This window comes from Neopsephotus bourkii, unplaced genomic scaffold (assembly GCF_033783945.1).
Source record: "Neopsephotus bourkii isolate Nb327-2 ecotype Australia unplaced genomic scaffold, CSIRO-AGI_Nbou_v1 NB_1600, whole genome shotgun sequence".
Lineage (NCBI taxonomy): Eukaryota > Metazoa > Chordata > Aves > Psittaciformes > Psittacidae > Neopsephotus > Neopsephotus bourkii.
In genome coordinates, this window is record NW_026902076.1 from 4,802,939 (window position 1) to 4,828,376 (window position 25,438).

At 35.6% G+C, this 25,438-nt stretch overlaps 1 protein-coding gene across 2 annotated transcripts in view; it reads left to right on the forward strand.

The window, feature by feature from the left end:
* CD2AP (CD2 associated protein) overlaps positions 1–25,175 on the forward strand; it is an 87,089-nt gene extending 61,914 nt beyond the window's left edge. The window contains exons 8-18 of one of the 2 annotated variants that reach the window (XM_061372310.1): positions 892–983; positions 3,907–4,011; positions 6,396–6,432; positions 6,810–6,872; positions 10,167–10,326; positions 12,169–12,311; positions 18,658–18,773; positions 19,646–19,732; positions 20,345–20,523; positions 21,618–21,681; positions 22,841–25,175. In XM_061372310.1, the coding sequence (XP_061228294.1) occupies positions 892–983; positions 3,907–4,011; positions 6,396–6,432; positions 6,810–6,872; positions 10,167–10,326; positions 12,169–12,311; positions 18,658–18,773; positions 19,646–19,732; positions 20,345–20,523; positions 21,618–21,681; positions 22,841–22,882 (1,088 nt within the window). In that variant the 3' untranslated portion in view covers positions 22,883–25,175. Of the gene's footprint in view, positions 1–891; positions 984–3,906; positions 4,012–6,395; positions 6,433–6,809; positions 6,873–10,166; positions 10,327–12,168; positions 12,312–18,657; positions 18,791–19,645; positions 19,733–20,344; positions 20,524–21,617; positions 21,682–22,840 lie in introns of those variants that run through there. The other variant, XM_061372311.1, reaches the window with a different exon arrangement.
* The last annotated feature ends 263 nt before the right edge of the window (positions 25,176–25,438 follow it).

A 25,438-nucleotide genomic window follows, 5' to 3' on the forward strand; every position in this document is an offset into this window, starting at 1 on the left:
TTATATGCTAAATTATTTTAAATGTGCTGGAGTTAAAAAGGGTGCAAAAGGGATTGCGTTGCAATCAAACCTTCTATGTTAATGTATTTTGGCCTTTTTCATGTTGTTTTGGTTCTAGTGTGGGAAAGGAAAATGAATCCTCCTGCTTTTTCACCTGAAAACCTTATCACAATTTTAAATGGATTAGTTATTGAACTGTACCAAATTGAAAGAAAGGAATTATTCTGTCTACTTTTGCAGAAGAGGCTGTTACTGTGAGCTGATCACTCAAATGAGCTCTGGTTTCAAGTGCTTAGCCAAGAAATTCCTTTGGTTCAGTTATTTGGTTTTACAGCAGAATTTCACATTTGCTGGGTATTTGACGTTTCTGTAATTGTACATGTTAATAAAGGATGATGTCACCCTGAAATGTTTGAATGTATTTAATTGGGATTGCAAATTTGAAATTTAGATCAAGTTAGAAAAAAATCATATAAAGTCTCAATAAAAAGCTCCAAACAATATTTGTCTAAAGTAGCTCAAACCAGAGTATATCATGCTATGGAGAGGATTGGAGAAGCTGTTATAATTTAACTCAGTAGACTCTCCTCTTCTCCCTCTGAAGTCAGTACTTAAATTAAGTTGCTGTTGTGGAAAAAAGTGTTTTAGAGCTTAAACTCTTGATATGACAAAGATTTCTCTCCATTGTTCTGTAAATATAGACTCTTACTTTTCTTGTGATATGGGTGCATAGTGAACATGTAAAGCTGTCCCAGATGACTCATCTGGAAGGGAAGTATGATTACAGTGTTAATTTCTGAGCTCTTCTTTTAGACAGCAAAAGTGATCTAGTGTTATGTGTGTTACTACCCATGGAAAGCAAATATGGTTAATTGTGCTGCTTTGTTTCAGCCAAGGAATATTGCAGGACAATATTTCCCTATGAAGGCTCAAATGATGAACTAAGCTTTAAAGAAGGCGAGATCATTCAAATAATCAGTAAGGTAAGATGTTCAGTCTGCTTTAACCATTTATGTAGCTTTTGTGGGTTTTACACAGGTAGATAACATGTAAAATATGAAAGCCGGAGAGTCTGTTGAAGTAGATGATCCTGTAGACTGATTTGTCTTGTGTGAGAGTCAACTTTTCTTCTGTACTCGGTGGAGATACAGACGTCCTTAAAGATGGTTCTGGAGTAGGAAGTTATCTTAGATTCCTCAAAGGCCAGTCAGATCAGTGTACACCCAGTACCAAATGCCTTTTTAGAGAGGAAGTTGAAAAAGCTTTGCAAAGAGCCCTTTTACCTTCAGAACTTGTACTTTTTCTCTGGTGGTAGACCAGGCTGACCTATCCATCAGGTGCTGGTTGGAAAGTATTATGTGTGAAAAGGTGAGAAATTAGGATCAGTACTTAGATTTTGGTCTAGGTATTATGAAAAAAACTGTGAAAGTATTTTCAGCAGGAGAATGAAGTCCAGGTTATTTAACTGAATATCCTTATTTCAGCCTGGAGAAGAGAAGGCTGTGTGGAGACCTCATAGCAACCTTCCAGTACCTGAAGGGGGCCTATAGGGATGCTGGGGATGGACTCTTCATTAGGGACTGTAGTGATAGGACAAGGGGTAATGGGTTAAAACTTAAACAGGGGAAGTTTAGATTGGATATAAGGAGGAAACTATTTCCTGTTAGGGTGGTGAGGCACTGGAATGGGTTCCCCAGGGAGGTTGTGAATGCTCCATCCCTGGCAGTGTTCAAGGCCAGGATGGACGAGGCCTTGGGTGATACGGTTTAGGGCGAGGTGTCCCTGCCCATGGCAGGGGGTTGGAGCTTGATGATCTTGAGGTCCTTTCCAACCCTAACTATTCTATGATTCTGTGATTTGTGTTGAATATTTAAAACTCCTTTCTGAAAGGACATCTTGTTGCAGAGATGGTTTTAAACAACAAAAGAACCTATCCATACTTAATATCCCTCCGGTACTCTGAAGTCTTTTGTTAGTTTGTATGCTGCTATATGTCCTCAACATAAAAAGGACATGGAACTGTTGAAGCAAGTCCAGAGGATGGCCACGAGGATGATCAGGGGACTGGAGACCTCCTGTATGAAGACAGGCTGAGAAAGTTGGGGCTGTTCGGCCTGGAGAAGAGAAGGCTGCTTGGAGACCTCATAGCAGCCTTCCAGTATCTGAAGGGGGCCTGTAGGGATGCTGGCGAGGGACTCTTCATTAGGGACTGTAGTGATAAGGCAAGGGGTAATGGGTTTAAACTTAAACAGGGTAAGTTCAGGTTAGATATAAGTAAGAAGTTCTTTACTGTAAAGGTGGTGAAGCACCAGAAAGTTGTGAATGCCCCATCCCTGGCAGTGGTCAAGGCCAGGCTGGACAGGGCTTGGAGCAACCTGGTCTAGTGGAAGGCATCCTTGCCCATGGCAGGGTTGTGGAACTGGATGATCTTAAGGTCCTTTCCAGCCCTAACTATTCTATGATTCTATATTAAGGAATAATGGCTTGGCTAAGAAAAAAGTGAAAATTCTTTTTTTTTGTTTGTTTTCAGCTTTCACAGCAGAAGAAAAGTAATATCTTTTTTTTTTTTTTTCTGTAGAGGATTATAAGTTTATGGAAAAGCTGAATGCTTTTCTTAACAAGAAAATTGATATCAGTATTACTTGACTGTAATTACAGTAGAAAAGAGTATTTATGGAAAACACTTTTACAAACATGACAGCTCTTGCTTCATCTTCACTGAAACTCTTGCCTCTCTGTCCCTCTTAAATTTACCTCAAGTTTATCCAAAGTATATGCTGGTCCAAATGGGAGCAAAGCGGAGTTATCCAGAGCAGAGCTCTCACTCTAAAACCATCTTCTGAAGTCTGAGTATATTAATGTAACTTTAAGTTGGCTGCCCCAATCTGGGGTTTTGTTCTGTCATGTGTGAAGGTATTTTTCTTTTAGTATGTATGTATTTGTAAAGCCCGTCCCTATTGGCCATTTATTTTCTGTTGTGTTATGTATGATCGTTTGCCATGAAGTTGTCTCTGACTTCCTAGCCTACTCTCAGCACTGGCTAGATGAAGTTTAGCAATAGATGCCTTTTCTGATTCATGACTGCTCACTGTTCAGAAGCTGGACTCTGTAGTACTTAACTGAAAGGGTGACAGGGGGAGGAATGGGAGAAAACTGTACCAAACTTTTACTTTCAGCACTTATCACTTATTCATGTGTTTCTTGCTGATTCCTCCTTCAGTTTAATGTGGGGTGAGATTTTTTTTAAAACCTTTTTCTCCCCAGTCCTCTACCTAGTCCATGTCCCAGCCAAATAGATTACCGAATTATTCCTGTTGTGTACTGAACTTTGGAAGGAACTACTTGGTGCTACTAACAGTGGCACATAGCAGCGGTAGTCCAGTTGGAGCTGTATGCAGGGGTGACATCTGCAGTATTTTGGACCTGAGGAACAGAGGAAAGCTGTTATTTATGCTGCCAAAATATTCAAATAACATCATACTTTCTGTTATGGATAAACTAAGGCCTTGATCCAGTAAGATCATGGCATGGATTTTTATGCAACTGAATTAATTCACCCTCCCTCTGCCACTCTTTAACTTATACCTTAATGTGGTTATAATGAGTATATCCTCTTGCTTCTTCACCCTTTTCAGACCAGTGCTTTTTTCCCTTTGCAGATCTTATCCTTATACCCTTATCTTATATATGATGTAATATACATCTCCTGCTTGTTAGAAAACAAACAAAAAGTGACCAAACCTGATCTGTAGCTGTTTCCCCTTGGAAAGGTGGCCAAAGCATTCCTCTTATAAATGTGGTATTTCAGACAATTATATTGTGGATAAAAGCAAAAATATTCCTGTAACCGTATCTCTTCTGGGGAAGGAGTAAATACTGATTCAAATGTCCTGTTGTTTATTTTAGGACACTGGAGAGCCAGGCTGGTGGAAAGGAGAACTCAATGGTAAAGAAGGAGTCTTCCCAGATAATTTTGCTGTTCAAATACAAGAGTCTGATAAAGACTTCCCTGTAAGTTCTTACGTGTATCATTTAGTATCAAAAAAATAGATGGAAATGCAAACAATAAAATTTTTCATAGCGTGTTAAGCTGCTTAAAATATTATTGCAATTGTAGCAGTTTTAACTTTATCTTGAATTAGGTATATCAAAGTAGAAAGATTTAAAAGCTAATGCTTGTCTTTAAACTTCTTAATTGTTGAAAAGAGGCATGCTTTTTGATATTAACTGTACTAGTGAGGATGATTAGGTCATATAGAAAAGGATATATTTCTGATAACATTCTCTAATATGTAACTGATTACTGTGTTCAATCCTTACTGTTTTGAAAAGATATATAAGCAGTTGGTCTTCTCCATCTGTAGTCCTGTAAGTAACTATAATTGAAAATACTGAATGGCCCCTGTAAGACCAACTGGGTTTTTTCCATGGTCAGACTTGCCTGTAGGAGGCAATACATGAGTCTTTGGATGGGATTTAGAAATATCTTTTTCCCACCATCTCGTGCTAAATTGTAGAAATACATGGTTTCATGTTGTACTTCTTGATCTTTTAATTTTAGTTCTTATTTTATAATTTTCTTGTTGATGGCTGCGTTAATTCACAAAAGTACATCATCTCCAGACGGAATGGATTCAGGTCCAGGTCAGAAAATCTGTATGCTGAAGCATGTATCTCAGCAGAACAGTGAGTTTCATAGTAATTTAGTGCCATTTTGTCTGGAATTGGAGACATTCACAGAGAACTGCTAAGTACAACCTGATAGATAGTTATTAACTTAGCATTTAGCCTCGGTTACTTAACATACACAGGAAGTCTAGTTATTCCAAGTCAGAATTTCCTTCTTAACTTGATTCTCAGCTTTGCAAGAATGGCATAAATGCTGTAATATACAGCTGACATGATTTGAGGGGTGGGTGGGAAGTATTACTGTTTTGCAATACAGAATTGCTCTTTGAGAAAGGGAAAAGAAACTGTTCATTTACCATAAACAGTGTCTCCTGTAGACAAACCTTGCTTTGATCCTTTATTCTGCTTTGTATAGTGTGTCTCAGTACAGGGACTCACCTTGTTCTGAGCAGCTTTGAAGTTCAAAGCATTGGATGTCTGATTATTATAATAGGCTATTTGATATTGACTTAATAAAAACAGAGATCAGAATCATGTAATGGCAGTGTGATGCTGAGCTCTCAGCATAATTGGTTTTGATATAGGCAGAAATGCTGCACAGCTGGATAATGTATACTTTTGGGGGAAAGAAAGAAAATATGGTCTTGTTACTTAAGTTCACCAGTTCTTGTGTTCTCTGAAATTAGAGGAAGAAATTTAATATGGGTTTTCATGCTTGCTTAGTTACATTTCACCTATCAGAATAAAATCCTTCTGCATTAAGAGCAGCTTATTCAATAGTGGTAGGGGCACAGAAGTGAAATCCACCCATAGCAACTGTTTCAAAAATACTTACTACAAGGTGTTTTGGAGGGGCTATATTAGACTTAGCCCATATGGTTTCAGCAGTGTTGGATAAAAAATGAGGTTTGGTTGTGGGTTTTTTTTTGTAGGCTTTTGTGATTGCTTTATCAGTGAGTCTTGTCCTTAGTACAGTCACAAAGATAGCTCTTCTAGAGCATTTTCATTAATTGCATTCTGAGGATGAGATGGTTTGAGATGCCTGTCCTGAGAGATACCAGTTCTCCTTCAACAGGAGAGATTTAAATTAAATTTTACCACCTTAAGGAAAGTGATGAGTGATTGCATTTTAAAATAGAGTTAGTTTCAATGTACAGTGTAGTGATGACCACACTGGGAAAGCAAGCACTGTAATAGTTTGTACAGTTTTTGAACAAATACAGCTAACGTAGTTTGTCCACCTTTCCCACTTAACTATACAGTGATAAGGAAGCTCAAAATAGTATTTAAAACCTGCAGTGTTTATACTGCAAAGGCTGCTATTTTAAGTTGTTTCCTTGCACTTGTAATTTAGGAGACAGTTAATTGAAATAGTTCTTCTGATACTTACTTTAGAACTTTTTTCTGTGAAAGTGACCAATTTTAGTTCAAAAATTTACCTGATTAGTCTTTTCAACTTGCTTGCAATTGTACTAAGACTGAGGTTTGCATAATGAGATTAAAATGGTTGCCATCAGAACAATTCTTTGGACTAAAAAAGATGTAATTCTGCATTTTGTTTTTGCAACTGACTGGCTAGGAGATATCAGAGGAATTCCTCCAGTTCTGTTTCCTGTCTGTGAATTGATTGCCTCCTTTGTGAAATACTTTTAAATCAGCTAGCAAACAAGCTAGACATTACAGTATGCAAAACAAAGCACTGAGTCTGTCTTCAATAGATAATATCTGTTTGAGTACTATTTTTATTTATTTTTTTTTTCTTTTAGAAACCAAAGAAACCTCCACCTCCAGTTAAAAGTCCAGGTATGTAGTGTATGAATAGTGGTACATATTTCAGGAAATATTAAATTGGAAGCAGTGCATGACTTCAAAAGAAAATTCAGAAATAACTTTGTATTTTCTAGTGATCCAACCACCCATAGTTGCAGCTTGAGGTTATTTTTTATGCTTCATGTAGTATGCTGTTGCTATATATATTTTAAAATCATGATGAAGCCTACATTGGAAACACTTTAATACAGGCCTACTCTTTCGTGGGCTCAAATGGGTGTTTATACATAGTATTTCACTCCTTGCAAAGGAGAGAGTATAAACACAAATTGGTGTATGTCATATTTTTAGTTAGTGACGTAGATAATTAAACCTTTTGAGAAATGTCTATGGTTTCTTTTTGCATTCAGCTCCAAAGCCTGAATTGCCAATTGGAGAGAAGAAATTACCGTCTTTGAGGCCTGAAGAAAAAGGTGAGACCAGTTTTCTTCATTGAGAATTTCAGACCAACGTCTTGTGAATGAGTTAATTTTTAGCTTGACTTCTCTGTTCAATAGGTACCTGTTTAGGAGATGACATACAGATTCTCTTGATACCATCCACTGAAGTTGTTGTGTCTGTGCTGTTCTGGAAATGTCTTTAGAGTGATTAGAACAAGAACTAGATTTCTTGTACCTGCATTACATTCTGAAAAATCTATATTGCACTGCATAATGACATAGTTACTATTGAATTGATTTACAGATATTTCTGTGATAGTTATTGCAGTTCTGAATAGCAATAGCAAGTTACTAGAAATGGAAATATTTGCTACTGCATCTGAATGTTTTGGCCAAAGCCTCTGATGGAAAACATTTTTGAAAGACATACACAGAACAGTCACAGCACTCCTTTGACAGATGTTACGGTGGCAATGCTCAGAAACTGAGATTTCTTTCCTGTTAATTCTTTCTATATTCCATGTTTTCCTGTCCCATGGAATTTGGAGGTAATCTCCATCAAACTCTTTTGATTGTGTTTAAAAGTCAGAAGCTTAAACAAACATGCCTGCTGGGTCTTAGAGAAGAAATTCAGGTATTACTGTAGCTTAACTGTATTGCAAAAATATACTCTGTTCTCTGAATAGTAACGGGTGGCTGACCATGGCTTTTTGACAAGTAAGCCTGTTCAGTGGGTTACATGGCTTCCTTGGGCAGATTTTACATACCACATTTTAAACAAAGCACATTCTCAGGTGTTTCATTTGAAGGATACTTGCTGAAATCAGCTATGTTTCCTCTGCATCGGAGCAGGCAAATTATTTTTAGCTGTTGCAACAGTATCTTCAGATGTGATTTGAGATCAGCTGTATGGTTCTAGAAATTTTGATCATTTGTCTCTTTATAAGTTTAAGTTTACTTAACCTGAAGTAAGTTTAATTTTAGATTGATTCTGTTTGTATTGTGGTGTTAACCTTTGCATAGTTTAGTTCAACCGTTCTTGAAGGAATATGGGGGAAAAAAAAAGGCCTACTGAGAACACCATCCAAAAATGCTTAGGAACATGAAAGCTTCTGAATAAGTGAGACAGAGAACTGTCATTTACTGTGATGAGGAAATGATGGTGGAAGAGTTTGTCTTGCATTCAGTTGGAGGTCAGGTCTTGCACATTGCATATATAGATAGCAGTAGAGTTTTACTAGAAGAATTTCCCGTTTATCAGTGCAGTTTTACTTATGGAAAAATAACTATGTTCATACTAGTGATTAAATCTATTAACTATGGAATTGTACTGTAATTTTCAAAAAGAAAAATAATTGAGCAGCTCTAATCACAAAATACCGAACTATGTAATTTTTTAAATGCCTTTTGGGAAACTAAGATATCTGCCTTGAATTGTGATCAAAAATTGCAAGCAATACTCCTGTGTTTGTTTATAGTGGAGGGCACTAGTGGTATAATGTAGAATTTTTTGTTCAGTGTAAATGTCTTCAGTATTTTTTATCTCTGTTACTAAACTGCTTACTTTTAGCCAAACCTCATCTCTCATTGCAGAGCAAAAGCCAAAAAAAAGAGACATGGTATTTTGTCCAGCAAAATTGTTCTGAGCTCATGGTGAATCTTGAACTTTGGTATTAACTTTTTCTACATAGCTGTGGAGGGTTTTTATATTCAGATTCTGAGTGGGAGTAATTGAAGGGAAAACTGAGAGATGACAATTCAGGAATAAGATTTGATGACAGCAGTTTTTCTGTCTTGTTAATGAACTCACTTATTCTTAAAAACAAAAGGCATAATTCTCCGCTTGTGTTCAGCATAGCTAAAATAAAGCTAATTGAACTTCAGTTAATGTTAACTCCTACTGGGCATTTAAAATCTTGTGTATAGGATCCGTAGGCAGAAGTGTGTAGCACAGTTAACAGGTTGTTCTACACCGGACAGTCAGCACCACCATGTGGAAAAATTCTTCCACTACTTCAGTATTTTTTTTTTTATTTTTTTTTAATCTCAATACTGAAAAAGTAGAAGGAATTGTCAAACAGTTGAGAGTTATTTTGTTCATGTCTCCTCCTAATGTTCAGATGTCCCAAAGCAGAAAGATGGTCTGACCTGGATCATACTTTTCCTTTTTTTTTTTTTTCTGTAGAATTATCTCTACAGTGTGTTTATTTCTGAGTATTCCTGTGAAAGAAAATCAGTATTTTCCCCTTTTAGAGTTAGAGGATTGACACTCAGCAGCTGGAGGAGTTTCCCTAAGGAAGTCAGGCAAAGAACTGGCAGATCAGGCACTTAGCTGGGATGGAGCTGAAGCAGATTTCCAATCCAAGCCTTAAATTCATAGCATGTGTAAATATTTTACATCAGACTAATACTGCGTTAAAAGTCATAGGAGGGAAGCATGGGGAGAATCAAAGCTGAAGGTCGGTCTTTCCATCCCAGTTAACTGATTTACTGTAATAACCGTAAAAGACTGTAACTCCTTGCAGCAACCTAACAAAAATCTTTTAAATCCTCAGTGCTTTATGTATGCCCAATAGGGCTATAGCAGAGTTTTGCAAGGAAAGGTAGGTTTACTCTGGATATCCCAAAGGCTGTGATTAGGGAAAGTAGATTGAAGACTATTTAATTAATGTTTGTGAAGCAGCTTGAATTTTTCTATGTTGCATTAGTTATATAGCTCCAGCTGTTCTGGACAGTATTTGATTAGGTCAAGCAGTCGTTAATAAATTTGATTGTTTGTTTGATTACCTGTACTTAATTTGTATCCTGAATTTGTAGGAAGGTGGACTTTATCTAAAACATTTCAGTTATTCAGATAAATATTCTCCCCTATCTGCCTCCTTTTTGCATAGCTAAATAATGCTGCTTGTGTATATGGAGGAGCTCTAGTTACAATAAAATAAAATAAAATAACCCAACAACTGTCTTTTTAAGCTGGAGAACTTGGCTTCATAGAAAAGAGAAAGCAGTAGCAGTATAGAGAGATTCTTGGTTCTTAGCTGTCTTTTGTAGTGCAATAATGTGAATCAATAATTTCTTACTGCTATTTCATGTCAGCAGAAAGACATTTTGCTTTAATGTGTTTTGTTTTTGGGTTTTTTTTTTTTAAGTTCAGGTAAGTAGTTTGTGTGTTTTGATAAGGCATCACTTAAGACACTTGCAAATCTATTTTTCACACTGATCTTCAAAAAAGGTATTTCTGACAACAGTTGCTTTATCATTCATTAGCATTGCAAGAATTCTAGTTAACGAGAGGTTTTAAAGTGTTGTGGTGACTTATTTTATCAGATGAAAGAGGAGCTTTGGATCAGAAGCCTTTGAAGCCACAAGCTCCTCAAGTACCACCCAAGAAGCCTGTTCCTCCAAGCAAGACTAACAGATTACTGAGAGGAGGGCTTTTGCACCCAAAACGTCCAGATAAGCCTCTTTTGCCATCATCTGTATCCAAGTCAGTATCATTTATATTGTATACATTGAGTATATTTTATTTGGTTTCTTCAGACTTTCCTCATGGACAGGGTGGGAAGAAACCTATATTTTAAAGGTGAAAAGGATGCAAGGATAAGTTTTGCCCTACACCAACCAGTGTCTTGGTTCTCCAAATATTTATCAGTGTGCATTTATCACTTTCTAATTCTTTGAGACATTAGATCCATCTCGATGAATATTTCAGTTTAACTAACTGTGAGGCAAATGAAGTTATCTGTGGGCTGTTTTGCTTTAAGCCTGCCCCATAATGAAGAAGTTGTAGCTACAGCAGTAGTGTGGTGTAAAGGAATTTGTGGACATGGCACTTCAGAATTATTGTTGTGTTGGAAGAAAGCATGAAGATTTGAGCTACATCAATATTCAGTGTTTCAGCACTTCAAATAGAGTAAGATAGATGGAAAGGAAGAGATGAGCACAGTTAGTACCCTTGCTAGAGGCACCCTATGTTGCTTTTGTGCTCTTCTTGGGAAGAAAGCACTTACACAGAACCACATCCAGTCTCCATACTGTCTTGAGTATTGTCAATTGAGTTACTGGGCAAATAGAGAAGGTAATAGCAAGTAATGGCTCACCATTTCTTTTAGATCCACTTCTAATTTTTTTTTTTTCTCATGAGTTTGAAACAATTTACTTATGATGTTTCACGAAGACTAATTTTGCGTCAGTACAATCCCCCACACAGAGTTTTACTTTCTGTCTCCATCAAAGTAATTGCTAGATCCTTACCCCAAACTGTTAATAAACTGCTGATTGTTAACTGTCCCTTTGGGATGCTTAGTTAACTTCAGAGAACCATGAAAAAGCAGTGTCATGATGCACTTGCCCTTGTACAAATAAAGGAGCAGATACCTGCTACATCAAAGAGCTTGCACCTTAAATACCAACCAAGATACAGGGTGGCACCAAGCATTTGCCAGGGTTTATCTTTTTTTAACAGCATGTCCTGTATAGCTGAACCATAAGGAAGAATATTTAAAGAGATAAGAGTGAGGAGGAGGGCGGTAGGGAAAGGGAGCGTGGGTAAGGCACACACTTTGGATGGTTGACTCCAACAGGGCTTAGCTGCCTCTGAACCTATCTACATAGCCCTGGGAACACTGGATGCCTGACTGAAGAAACAGACCATTTCCACATTACATCTGTTTAGGTTTTCAGTATGTAACTGTGTTTTGTCACTTGGTATTTTGGAGAGTTTCCCAAGTAAAGATTTAGAGATTTTGTCTTTTTTTTTTTTTTTTTTTTTTAATGCTGTAGCATAAACTACACCAAGAATTGTAAAGAAAAAGATACTCTTATATGTATGTTTTGGTGCGTTTATTTGTCCCTGGATGATGTGACCAAATATGCAGAGAATGAACAGTAGAAAAAAAGCCAAGTGTACAAGCTACTTTCTTCTATACCTAGGAAGAAATAACTTGGCAGCTTTTTTTCTTTACAGGAAGATTTTGATGTAAAAAAAAATCTGAGTAATATTTCTGAACGTTTCACAAGATACTATATTTCTGTTGCACTGTAGTGTGCTATTTTAGATTTAAGTGCCAAAATATGCCCTGTAGTAAAAGCTTTGGACTGGTTTTACAAGGGGATTGTGCATGTTGGACAACTCTAGAAGAGCTGGAACAGAAGAATTGGCTTAAAAAAATTAGAGTTGGTCTCCAGGAGACTTTATTTTTAAGCAAATCTTTAGAATATGATAAGATATACTGAAAGTTTTTAGTCTACTTCTAATTCTTGATATATTTCAGTTGTACCTATTTGATCAATTGACTAGGTATATGTTGGGGTTTTTTTCTTACTACAGATCTAATGGAGAAGTTGTTTGTCTTCGACCGAAATCTGAAGTTGAGCCAGTAGGAAAACCAAAGTTAGAGTCTGAACCGTTACCACTTAGACCAAAATCAGTAGAGGTAGATTCACTTGTGGTAAAGAATTCTAAAGAACCAGGTAAGAAAATAAAAAAAAACAAACTCGATACTTTTTTTGGCCTTTCTGTTTTGGGTTGCAGTGTTTTACAAGGTTAGAATAAGCCTTTTAAGTAATTTACTTAAAATGACACAAAGTGAAATTATGCCTGTTCAGTGAAAGGTAGAGTTTGAAAACTTCCATAGGTAGCTGAAGGTAAGAATCAGCAAGCAATGAGTAGATGTAAATAGGCTGTTGGGAGGTAGTCAGAGCTGTGTGTTGTAACAGGTGACAGGAAGGGAGAAATGTAGGTAATGGTTTGTTCTGATTTGAAAGCATGTTTTTTGCTGCCACTTTTATCTTGCATTTTTATGAAATTGTTTTCCTCACTGACTGGTTCTGTTCTGCTCTTGCATTTCAGATAACTTTTGCTTTTCTAGCTAACTTGCATATTTTTAATAATGCTGTTACCTTCAGAGTTCTGTGATTAAGTTTATAGTTATTCTAGGTTGCGACTTTATCATGCCTTAAAATTGAGCATGGAGCATTGTACATGGGAATTTCATGTTTATGGCTTTGCTTAATGCATCTTGATCGAAATCTAGCATCTTTTTGAATCCAAATTTGTCCAGTAGAAACCTTGATACCGGTTGACCTACCCGCAATGGTTATCAGGCTCTCTGAGCTATTACATAGTTATCTGTTGTCCTTTACTGACAGCACAACTGGTTTTAGTCCCATGTGTGCCTCTTTTATGCAGAAATCATCTGTTGTGGGCATATTTTTATTAAACTCTAAATTGTTTTTCTTGTATGATTAACCACTGTAGAAAAAGCTTTAGTGAACTTCATGTGCAGTGTTTGGCTTGCATATCTCAAATGCAACCCTTTCATCTCAGAAAAGGTTTTGATAAGAATAGATTTTGAGATAGTCTAACTTGATTTAGTATTTTAGGCCAATTATGATTTCCAGTTTGTAGAATAGTTGGTTGTAAAGTGTAATAAAATCATCTGGGAGATAAAAATAATGCATTAAAAAATTAAAGCAGTTTCTGAATATAAAAGAATACTCCTAATTCTTCCATAAAGCATTGTTAAATGTGCTTCTAAGCTTAAATACTTTAAGGAAAGGTTACTTCATATACGGCTTTAATATGGGATTACATTTTTTTGAGCCACAAAAAGCTGGACTTCAGCAGGTATTAAAATATGGAAATGTTACAAATACCATCAGTGTTTTCCTAAAGTGTTTATACCTTTGGGTTTTTTTTTTCTTTTTTTCTTTTTATTCCCCAGTAAAATCTATATATGTGCTTGAAATGCCTTTTTAAAAGGTTTTCTGAATTGGCAGTTTAACTTTGGCCTCTATTTAAAGATGAGTTTGAATGAGGGTGCTGAAGAAACACTTTCAGGCCAAAGTAAGCTGAGAGATTAAAGGCCCATGCACAACCTAGCCTTAAAAATGTCAACCTTGTCCTGCTACCAAGATGTTTCTCTCTGATTGTGCTAGGTATATTTCTGTATAGCACTGAATCATTTATCCACAGGAAAACACTCCCCATAAAAACAGATGTAACTACTTTTTTCCTCTTTTAGATGCAATTATCTTGGCAAACTGAGTAACAAACATAGTAGCTGTGATATTTGGTATCCACATATATATATAAACCCCCTAATTTTCTACAGATCTAGGAAAAAGAAGTATATCTATGAATTCTGATTTGCTAGCATAAGATTTTACAGGCTTATGGAGAAATTCAGTATTTTGATACCTAGATGGGGCAGGGGTGCATAATAAGAAAGTGGGTGAGGTCTGTTCAAGGGTCCTTGTTTGATGCAGAGCAGCAAAGGAGGTTCAGGCAGTCCACGTGGGGATACAACACTGACAGTGTCAAGGAGCTGCTTTTTACAGAAAACTTCAAAAATTCTTTTACACAAAGCTCCCCTTGTTTAAAACAATCTGTCTGAGTCACCTGTAGTTTTACTGCTCTTATGAAAAGAGATTAGTCCAAACTCCTGCTAGTAAAATGTAATGATTGTGTCTCTATATGCATTTTGCTACTAAAGATGTAATATTCCATGCAGCAACTGTGTAAATTTCCAAAGATATAGAGTCCTTATATAAAGTTCAAGATGGCTTAATCTTACAAGAACTAGGATAGGTATTAAAACATGGGGGAAAATGTATGGCAACTGCATTACCAGTCTTATCCCTCCACACCCCCCTTTAGATTGAGATCCTGAACTGAATGTTTGAAAAACAAATCTCCTTTTTCTTTTTTTTTTTCTTTTTTTTTCAGGGTGGGTTTTTTTTTGTTGGTTTTTTTTTTTTTTTCTTTTTAGCTTCTGGCCAATGAAGTGTGGTGTAGGTTGAACCAATTTCAATTTAGCCGAAGGGGTTGATGTAGCTATTCTGTATCTATAGGAAAATAAAACATCCACCCCACACCAAAACTAGGCACTCAGCCATCAGATAAGGACAAATACTCAAAACCATTCTGAAATATTGATAATGTTGAATTACCTCCTCTTGAAGTTTTATTTGAAAAGTGGCATAAATGTTTCTCTGTTCAATTAGAATGAAAGTACTGTAAAAGACTAAAACTGTACTACTGGCATGCTGAACATGTAAAACGATTCTGTTTCTTCTACAAATGTTTCTTTTTCCTGCTTTGTAAAATAGTTTTTTTGTTCAGAATCTTTTTCTAGACATTCCTCTCCTTGACTTTTCTTTCCAGATTTTGTTTCCTATCCTGTTTGCCATGTTTCCCTTCTTACGTGTCAGGAAATTACCCTACCCTTCTCCATTTTGGTAAGATAACAATCTATAAGGAAATCCAAACGCTTTATGCCATACACATAGCCTCTTCTTAACTTTGTAAGCATAGTTTTCAGTTGCAATGATTGATACTACAATTTTTGGTTTTCAATTTTAAATGCCTTTTTTTGTTGTTTGTTTGTTTGTTTGAATGAATGCCTGTTTTCCTTACCTGTTACAGAAGAAGCTACTTTAATTATGCTTTTCAATTAGGAACTTGTGGGGATAAAATAAGAAAGAAACACTTTACAGTCCAGCTATTGATGAGCCAAACCTAATGTTTATAGGGAAATGTGTTCAATAGCACTTCTGGTGTATGGAGATAGAATGGCTTTATCTTTCTGTACACAAAAATTATGCTCTTAAGAAACCTTTTGGCACTGTATCCAACATTGACTATTTAGTATCATGAGTCTTGAAAAACAGTATTCTTGAAAATTGCATTTGAAAATTTCATTGTTAAACATGTGCTTAATTGTAGCGAATACCTTACTATAGCTTGACTGCAAATTTAAATATTCTAAAGCTTATATCTGTCCCCTAATTTTTTGGGGTGCAATCTCAGCAAGATGAGTAATAGGAAAAAGAACTGCCATCTTCTCTTACTCTGCAGAGTAATTGAACGTCTTGTCTTCTAAAATATTGGCTATGTTTCATTTCTGTTATAGGTTTTTTAAACCCCAGCCACATTAGTTGTTGGAACACAATTTCTTTAGACGCCCCTTCAGCTTTGCTTCTTTTTGTGAAGACTTTTTTAAGCCAAACTGCTTTGAATATATGTGAAGCATTCACAAATCTTAACAAAACCTCTCACCTAATTGTGTCTGTTAAAGCTCCTAACAGTTCTGTTATGGATCAGTGTTAAGCTTGCAGAAGAGACATTTCTAATAGTCTGTCCTAAGTAACCACTTAAACATAGCTCATCTTCCTAGAAAGGTGCTTTTGCTCAGCCTCAAAATATTTTTGACTGAAATCAATCCCCAGGTGCATAGTATTGCTCTTTTGGCACCATGGTGGGATTTCCTTTGACAATTACTCACAGGCTGTCTGTAAGAAAGTTAATTGATAAATCACATTTACTGATTTGAAATGGGTGTAAGTTGTAAGCTTTCAGTGGGATTTGTTAGTATTTCTATTTGGTTTCAGTCGGGCCAAGCTTCCTTCTAAAATAACAAAGAATGCTGTTTAAAAAGAAAGACAAGCCCCCTAAACCCACAAACAAAACCACCACCAAACCCACAAGCTCTAATCCCCACCAGCCTGTTTTTAATTTCTTCCTTATACCAAAGCAACAAAATGGAAAGGTAGAAGGAAAATGCAAGTTCAGTTAGAATTCCCTCTGGCTGTAATGGGGTGGTAATATTTTAAAGCTGAGCAATTGTCTCAGGCCCAGTAGCAATTTCCTTTAGAAGCTCTTACAGATAACAAATGCAAACCCTGACTTTAGTGTCATCCCACTATCTACATTTAAATCGTATCCAGTTCAAGACTGTAGAAGTCTTCATCTTCAAGCCTTGCAAAATTCTGTGGTTTTGTTGGGGTTTTTTTGTTTGGTTTTTTTTTTTTTCCAGAAGTACATGTTACTCTTAATATGCTCTTAATATTCTTAACATGCCTGATGTTTACTTTGCTCATGGAGGCAGGGCTGGCATTACAATCATAATAGCAACTACACTTACAATTCTTATTTAAATGTAATGCCAAATGATTTGCCATTTCTGCAGAATGACAAAAGGAGGGTTGTTTACAGGCCAGAATTACTGAGGTGGGGGGAAAGGCACATTTCCTGCCTTCTTCTTAACCTTTCAATAGTAACTCACTAATGTAAATCCTGTTGTATATTTTGGCATGGGTTAGTGCTGTGGGATTACTGATGACTGAGTAAAGAACATGAAAATATACCCCATGGTCACTATTGCTTGGCTTCTAATAAGTTAAATATTTTTGGCACAGGCTACAACAGAAATATCTTCATAGCTGTTGCTCCCTCATCCTCTTTTTCCGTCAGCTGCTTGCCACTCATTCACTCTTCTGTTACTTCCTTCGTTTTCCTTCCCTGCTTTTTTTTTTTAATTGCAAATATGATTGCATGTTTACAAAAGACTGTCTTTACATTCTCTGCAATAGGATTAAAAAGCAGCAAAACTGATTAACTGATAGTGTTATAAATGCTTGCACTTCAATAAGGCAACAGATGACTAAGTAGATATGTTCAGAGACATATGAAAGATGTGAATATGTTAAGGACTTCAAGGATAGTATGGCAGAGTAGAAGACATAAAATCAGTTAAAACATTCAGTGGAAAACTTAGTTCCTACAGGTATAAATACAGCTTTAGCAGTGTGTGATTAAAACTTGGATTAACCGGATGATTTTAAATCAGCCAAACACTGAAGTGATATGAATGATCTTGCACAGTGTTCTTAGGGCTGCTGCTTTTTTTTCTTTTACTTACCTCTTGCTATAGCTTCAAAATAAATGTGAAAATAGAGAAAGAAGTGCCTTAGCTTCTATTTTATAAATCATAATGTCCTGAAAAATAAAGGGTCATCAAAAAAATCCAACCCCAAGACAAAACCCAAACCCTTCAATGTCATTTTTGATGCCCATAGTAAATGCTGCGTGGCCTTGTACTTAAACATTTAGAGTCTCTAGAACAAATCTAATGAATTTGTGTTTTAAAATGATACATAATGACCATAATCTTGATGCTTAAAAAAAACACCTATCCCATTACAAAACTGCTGGCAGGTAAGTATTATTTTTGTGGAGAAACGGTTAAGAAGTCCAGTTGTTAACTCGATGAAGTACCTCTGTTGTTAAGTAGGTGCATTCTATTCTTCCAATTAATAGTTTTTTTTCCTAATGTTGCCTCTTCCCATATAACATAAAAACCTTCTACTGATGTAAGAGAGATTTTACCTAGAGCTATGAGCAAAGAGGTCTCTATGTTTTAATACAGTATGAGGATGGAGTTTGGAAATATTTATTAATTTTATGAAGGCATGTATTTTCTTTAGACTAAGTACTGAATGTAGAAAAACTACCCTGTGCAGGAATATTTGCTTTTCATGTCTTGTTAACTTACTTTCACCAATGTGTGAACATGTATTTTACCATGTTGCTTTTATTTTTGTCTTAGCCAAAACTTTGATTTTCATGCTTCTCATGCAAGTTTAGCAACAAGAACATAAGCTCTCTTAAATAGCTGACTACAGCATCTCTTAAACAGTCATATTTTTCTGCATGTATTTGTTAGGTCTGTTTTATGCTGCCATGTTACTGCAGCATTCTTCTGTGAGAACATGAATTTAAACCTTTTTCTTCAAGAGAATTGTTTTCAAGGGGAAGATATGGTTTCCCAGATATGTCAAAGTCATGTAGTTGTTTCATATGACTCATGCTGAGTATGCTGAATCAATTAGAACCAGTAAGAATATTTGAAACAATTCTGATTGTGTTAGAATTCAGATTTTTTTTTTTTTTTTAATTAAGAAACAAAGAGATAAAGAAGAATTCCACAAAACCGTCTGGTCTTGATGGTGGTCTGTATTTTCATCTTTTTTTTAGATCTGCTAAGCTTTGATGATGTAATAGCTACCTCAGATAATCTATCACACCCTACTGCAAACCGACCCAAGATGCCTGGTAGGAGGCTACCTTCACGGTTCAATTGCAGTAGTCCTGTGAGTATAATGGGTGGGTTTTCCTAGTAGTGAACTAAAAACTAACTTCCCAGGAGACAGGATTGCACTGGGAAAGTCTTATGAACCATTTGCCTGAGTGAAAAATGAGGCTCAGTTCCTCTAGACTGTCTACAGCACTATGTTCATTCTCAGGAGGGAGGCATACAAAGAGAAATAACGTGGCTGTGTTGCAGCTGAAGGAGTTTTTTCTGTTCTGTGGGGTATTGCTGCAGTAAGTACTCAGTTCTTTTAGCATCACAGATGATAAAACAGGTGTTTTGTGTACACAGCTCTGAAAGTACCTTCAGTGCCTTACAAGTCTAACAATGTATAGTCTTTGGCCACAAAAAATTGTAATTTAATGTTGCTGTAATGTGGGACTTATGTTTTCATATGCTAAGATGTGAGATTGTCAGACCATGAGAACCACGTAGTGCAGAGTTCTTGAAATTAGTTTATGTCATAGGATGTTGTATAGTTCAGTCATGCCACTTAATTAACCTTGTTAATTTTTTACGGAAGCACCTACAGACTCACAAAAGCATCAAGGACTTAAATACTGCAGAGATGCTTGAAATCCTGCCCAGGATTCCCATGTTAGATTTAAATTCAGCTGAATGAGTATTGCAGGGAAGGAAAGTGCTGGCTTTCAGGGAAAGAAGACTGATAGTCTAGCAACTTAAGTTTGTTTTTATTTTGGAGGGGGACTTTTTGGGGCTTTTTTGTTTTGGGGTGGTTTTATTTTGTTTGTGGAGTTTGTTTGCTTTTAAACTATTGCATCTTTAGAAACATCTGAGAGTTTGGGGTTTTTTTTTAATTTAATTTTTTTAAATGTCTGAAAACCTTTTCATTTTTTATGAATGGTTTACCAGGCAAGTCAAAATGTCAGTCCAGAAAAAAATTTGAAGGTGCAGAAAGAAGAAGAAAGTGCCAAACCAAAGCCAGTTGAAACAAAAAAGGTATGATACCAAGGAGCTAGAGAAGTACCAGGCAACTGGGTGTTCTGTTCGTCTTGCTTGTATTTCCAATTTAGATTGATGCAACAATCTAAATACAAATGATTGTCTTTAAATACAAGTGAGCCATATCATTTAGTCTAAAGTTTGTAATAGAAATTTTAGTATAAAGCTCATTTATAATTAAAGTACATCAGTTCTCATGAGAATGATTGTATAGAATACCATGAAACTATGGCTGTGTTTCTCAAATAAGCTTTATGTCAGCTCAGCCTTTAGTCTCATGACAGACAGAACAACTGGGCAGGTAAGAAAGTTACACAAAATAATGTTCATAATGAACTAGTGGGCTCCATTAAATCATAGTGTTTGAAAGCATAAAGAACTGCAGTGTGGCTACAGGAACCTTAGGGAAATGCTTAATAGAGAGCTGTATAAAATGACTCTCCTACAATACAGTAGCCCATTGGAACTGAACATTCTTTTTTACCTTTTGGGTGGAAAATGAGGGAAATTTGTGCACACATAGCTCCCATACCAGTACAGTCTGTACACTGTAAGTGTTCCGTTCATAAAGATTTCAGTTCTTAGCCTTCTATCGATTTATATTTTCAGCCATCTGCATTCAGTTCATCAACTCCATCTCAGAGACCAAGTTCTGCTATACTCAGCTTTTTTCCTGGAGACATACAACTTAAAGGAGAAACAGATGATGAAAAAATTTCTGTGGAAGAGCTCAGGGCTCAGATTAATGAGTTGATGGGTTTAGTAGATGCACTGAAGAAAGAACATGGGTAAATATTTTTTTCTTAATCTGCAAAGGAATATATAGGAATCTAAATGTCTTTAATGCCAAACTTCTTCATAATAAAAAGCTATTCCATATTAATGTTAATTCAGAACTTCTTTCTTTAGAAGTTGATCCAACTAAATGTCCTAAATAAGTGCAAATTTGATATCAAATTGTTTTTGGAATTTGCATGCATTTTTGCCTTCCTACTTTGTGCTCCTGCATTCATTACAGCTTTTTGAAAATATTTCTTAAACAGTAGTACTTTCACTGCAAAGAAAAGTAGATAAGTTTTGTGGTATAAAATAAAAGTACATGTGCATGGCAGTATTGACATGACTGATAGTAGGGAAAGATATTACTGAGCTTTTCTATCTTGTGATTGTGGCAGCCTTAACATTTTTGTATGTGTGTTGGGTTATGTTTGTAGAATAAAAATGTAATTGGTGTTTGAGAAAACAGCAAAGATCAATCTGGGGGAAATTTTCCCTTTTCTGGTTTTAGTTTTACAGCACAGACATTCATTTTGTTATTGAAATGATAACTAGTGCTAACCAGCCAGCTTTTAGAGGTACATACCTCTTTAGAGGTTATAAAAGCCAGGATCAGTTGGTCTCTAAAGCAAACTAGTAAATTATGTGTTCTGGATTATCTTCAGTGACTTGATGATAATTGTCAGCACTTTCTTGACTGAATATATGAAATAAAACATTTTAGGAATTTTTAGGAATCTTCTAAAGAAGTTCTGTTCATTGTGTGGAAGTCGTCAGGTTATTTTAGCTTAAATTCAATTCTTAAAGTAAAATGACAATACAAATTTTTAACTACCCTACTTAAAATTGTGATTATAAATTAAGGGTAGGTGCATAGTGATAGGCAAGAAGTGTTGAAAGTTGGTGGAAGCTTGTGGTCCAGTAGATCAGAGTACTAGTTTATTAGTGGGCATGTACTTATATGTAGCTTTTATTTATAAGATGAAGCATCAGAGAGTTGTTTGATTTTTATAAGTGGAATTCATACAAGGCCTGTGCTTCCTGTTCTCAGTAACATGAAAGCTTTTCCCCCCTCTAATTGTATTCCTGTTGCCTTTACTGTTAGGAGAGAACTGGAAAAACTAAAGAAGGATTTGGAAGAAGAGAAGCAGTTGCGAAGTAATCTGGAGGTAATGTTAGCAATTTGAGGAGTGGGGTGGGAAAAGAGATTTAGAAGTAGGTAGGCAGTGTTCTGGAATTTGGTCCACAGGACAGTCTTAACCAGCCTGCTCAATGTTTGTATTACTGTGTTAGTGTGTGGTTGAATGAATGCCTCATGAGCCAGCTGGATGTATCCAGGAGATTCATAGTTCATTTGAGTTCAGCTTTCTTTATCTGGAAAATTATTTGTGACAATATGCGTATGGGTGTTGCAATGTGAGTTCAGTTTACTGTTGCTAGATTTTGCCCTTTGTTAGATATATGTTGAACTGGACATGTTTCAAGAAAGAAGATTAATACAATATCTTTGTAGAACTGAAGGGCAAATTTAGTTTATGTAATAAAAGAAAAACAGGGCAAAAGTAAACTTTCCTGATTTTTTTTTATGAACTATTTAGCTATTAAGTGGATAATTTGTCAAAAGAACAGAATGCATCTGAAAAATTTGTGAATGAGCACCACTCCTCTCAATTTATTGATGAAGAAGGCTACCTGCATTGCAATATAATGCCATTAAGTAGTTAGTAGGATGAGCTCATTGTAGAAAACTAGTTCAGTTTGGTAAAAAAAGGCATTTTATTTGTGAAAAAGTACTTCCTATTGACTACAAAGTTACTTTCTAAACTTGCCAAAGAACTTCTGCTGAGTCTCCTTTTTAATGAATCTCTGAAGCAGTTGATAAAGTTGACTTAACTACATACTCGGAATGGAGAAGAGGTAGCTTGTACGTATCCTCTAAATCTGTTTGAAGAAATACAAATTCATCATGGCACGGTATTTTGCATGAAGGCTGCTTTAGATTAGTCTGAGGTGATGATGCCACAATACATGGGGTTATGTCAAGTGATTCCACAACCCAGCTTTGACTGGTATATTCAAAGTGACTTTTCTGATAAGATGAACCAGAACTATAAGCAAACTTTAAATGTTTTTAAATCTTGTCTATTTAACAACATAATAGTATAAAATCAGCTGTGAATATCAACCTGTCAAATGCATCTGCATTACAATTTTATTTGGTTAAGTGTCCTTGAAATATAAAGGTTGTAATTTTATTGAAAGCTCCAAAAACTTTAACTTATTATTACTTTAATATGTCTCTCTCTTTTCAAAATGTCCATTTTCCAGCTTGAAATAGAAAAATTGAAGAAAGCAATGATGTCTACATGAGACAGCTATGGACTCAATGTTTTTAACTCACCAGGAATTCAAAGTGGAACAGAAGGAGAACTGACTCTTATTTCATAATAATGAATGCTGGTGTTTTATAGTCTTCAAGAAAATAAAAAACATAGTAAGAAAAGGAATATAGTCTTTTATTCAGAGAGATTAAGAAAACAAAGAAGAATAATGGTGTAATTTTTTTGCCAATATAAAAGAGGCCTTATTTCTTACTGTGCTGGAATTGCAGACCTTATTTTTTGGTTTGCTTGAAAATACTACTGAATCTGTATAGAAAGGAGAGGGAATTCTTAATAGATTTTTATTGAATACCTGTAGCTTAATTTTTAAAGAGATCTATGCGATAAATAGGGTGATCTATCTTTACAACTAATCTGTAAAATAGTCTATTGGAAGGGATTGAATAACTGTATTGTAATTATAGTCACTACTTTTCCCCTACATGCAAAAGGGAATAAATGATGTTTGTATAATTTTGGCAGTCTTACCCAGGGTTATGCTGTTGTGCCTGTCTGCAGTGGAAATATAAATAATATGCTGTTTATATGTTGAGTAATGAAATAGGAATTAATGCAATTAAGCAGGTGAAACTCCTATGCATTGTAGTAAGAACGAATGATATAATCCGAGTAGTTTAACAGAATGTTTTGTCACTTGCACTATTGGATTGAAAAGGGATTTAGAACTGAATCGTGAAGTTATGACAAAACTAACTTTTAAAATCATAAAAATGCAAGAAATACAGAAACAAGGCTAGAATCCAGTCTTAACTCAACCTGTTGTGCCTAAAATATTGCAGCATACAGCATAAAAGTTAACCTTAAGTTATGTCTGTGCTTCTGTATGTCTAAACTGAAGTCATCAGTCTTTCTAGTGGTTAAATATGTATCATGATCTGTTTTTACAATAGTCAGGTTTTGTTTATAATATGTCTCCAAATAAATCCCTTTGGAACTTTGATACTCTCAAAATGTCTCAATATTTATATATTTATGCCATAAACTTTCGCCGTATATTGTGTACCTCTAAATTTAATAACGTCTTTGTATTTTAATGAGTGACTGGAACAATTGCTTTGACAGCATTGTGCTAGCATCCAAGACAGTGTCATTCATGTTTCATAGAAAACTGTTGAAATCTTGTGGATTGTCATTATCTTTAACCCCTGAGCTTAACACAGTGCACCAGAACAATATGAAAAAATAAAAAGGTGATTGAGGACAGTAATATTTATTGCTGCATTCATTTCATTAAAGAATAAAAAACCATACATCTTTAGAAAGCCAGTCAAATGCATTACTTTGGTTAATAATCACCTTCTCTCTTTTTGGTCTACTAGAATTTAAAGGACAAAACCATGCCACATAGTTTAACAGATTTGCCAGTAAAAGAAGTAATTATGTTTCTATTAATGGGAATAGTCATAAATATAGTAATTATTTAGCATGTCACTTGAGCTGTGACATGGAAGTATTATTACTTGAGAGTATATTTTTCCACAGTTGATGCATCCTAAAATACAAACATCAAAAAGGCAATTGAATGACGTTTGTCAGTTACTAATTTAAATTATTCGTAAAATTTGTTTCATATACTATGCAGGTATTAAGTAATATTTGCTAGTCACATTGCTACTAAACTGATTCAATATTAATGCTTTTAACTTTTAATTGCAGCAATGCATCATAAATGAAGACTTGAGCCAGATCTTTTGTATTGAGGAATGATGTGGAGCAGTAATGCTTCTTGTCAGACTCAAAACTCTTAGAATTCATGCCTCTAAGTCAAGTGATGAAAAGCAAGAATTGGGCCTAATAGAATAGCCATTTCTGTTATACAAGCTCTTCACTGTGATTGATTAGAGCATGAAACTAATCTTGGAATGGATTGCTCTACAGAAATTGTGTCTGTGTGTAAGCTTCTAGCAGATAAACAGAGCAAGACAATCAGTTAAAACCATAAATGAAAGATGTTCATTATTTAATGGCCTTTGTTCGCTATAGCAATAAATGACCCAAGTGCAATGACTTGATTTAATAAAACCCTCCTTTAAAAGTCGCTGCTATAAGTATTTTTAGCCATAACGAAGTTGCCCTGATATATGTCTGTCTTGTCTTCAGCTAGTGTTATGTACTAGAGTGGAGGGGTAAAGGGTAATGGTTTTGAAGACATTCCACAGGATAAGTTCCTAAAAGCAGTATGCTTCACTGACTTGTTTACTGGTGCTGTAAAATAATGCATGCTATCCAAACTCAGCAAATAAAATGAGTTTAAAAACCTGTTGAAATGTCTGCTCAGTTCTGTTCAGGAATCTTTCTTATGCTGTTAAATTCTTCGCAGGAGTTTGGGGGGTAGAATCAAAGTGTATTATGATTTATATAGTTCCTCTTTGAGGCTTTCAGTTTGAATTTATTCACTGGAATGCTCGTTACTGTCATGATGGCTTAGGATCCTGGCACGCTTACTGGTTTTCTTTACAAGTGCAACTGGGAATCTTAATGTCTTAGTTAACTCAGTTAACTATCTCTTTATTCATTTTTTACT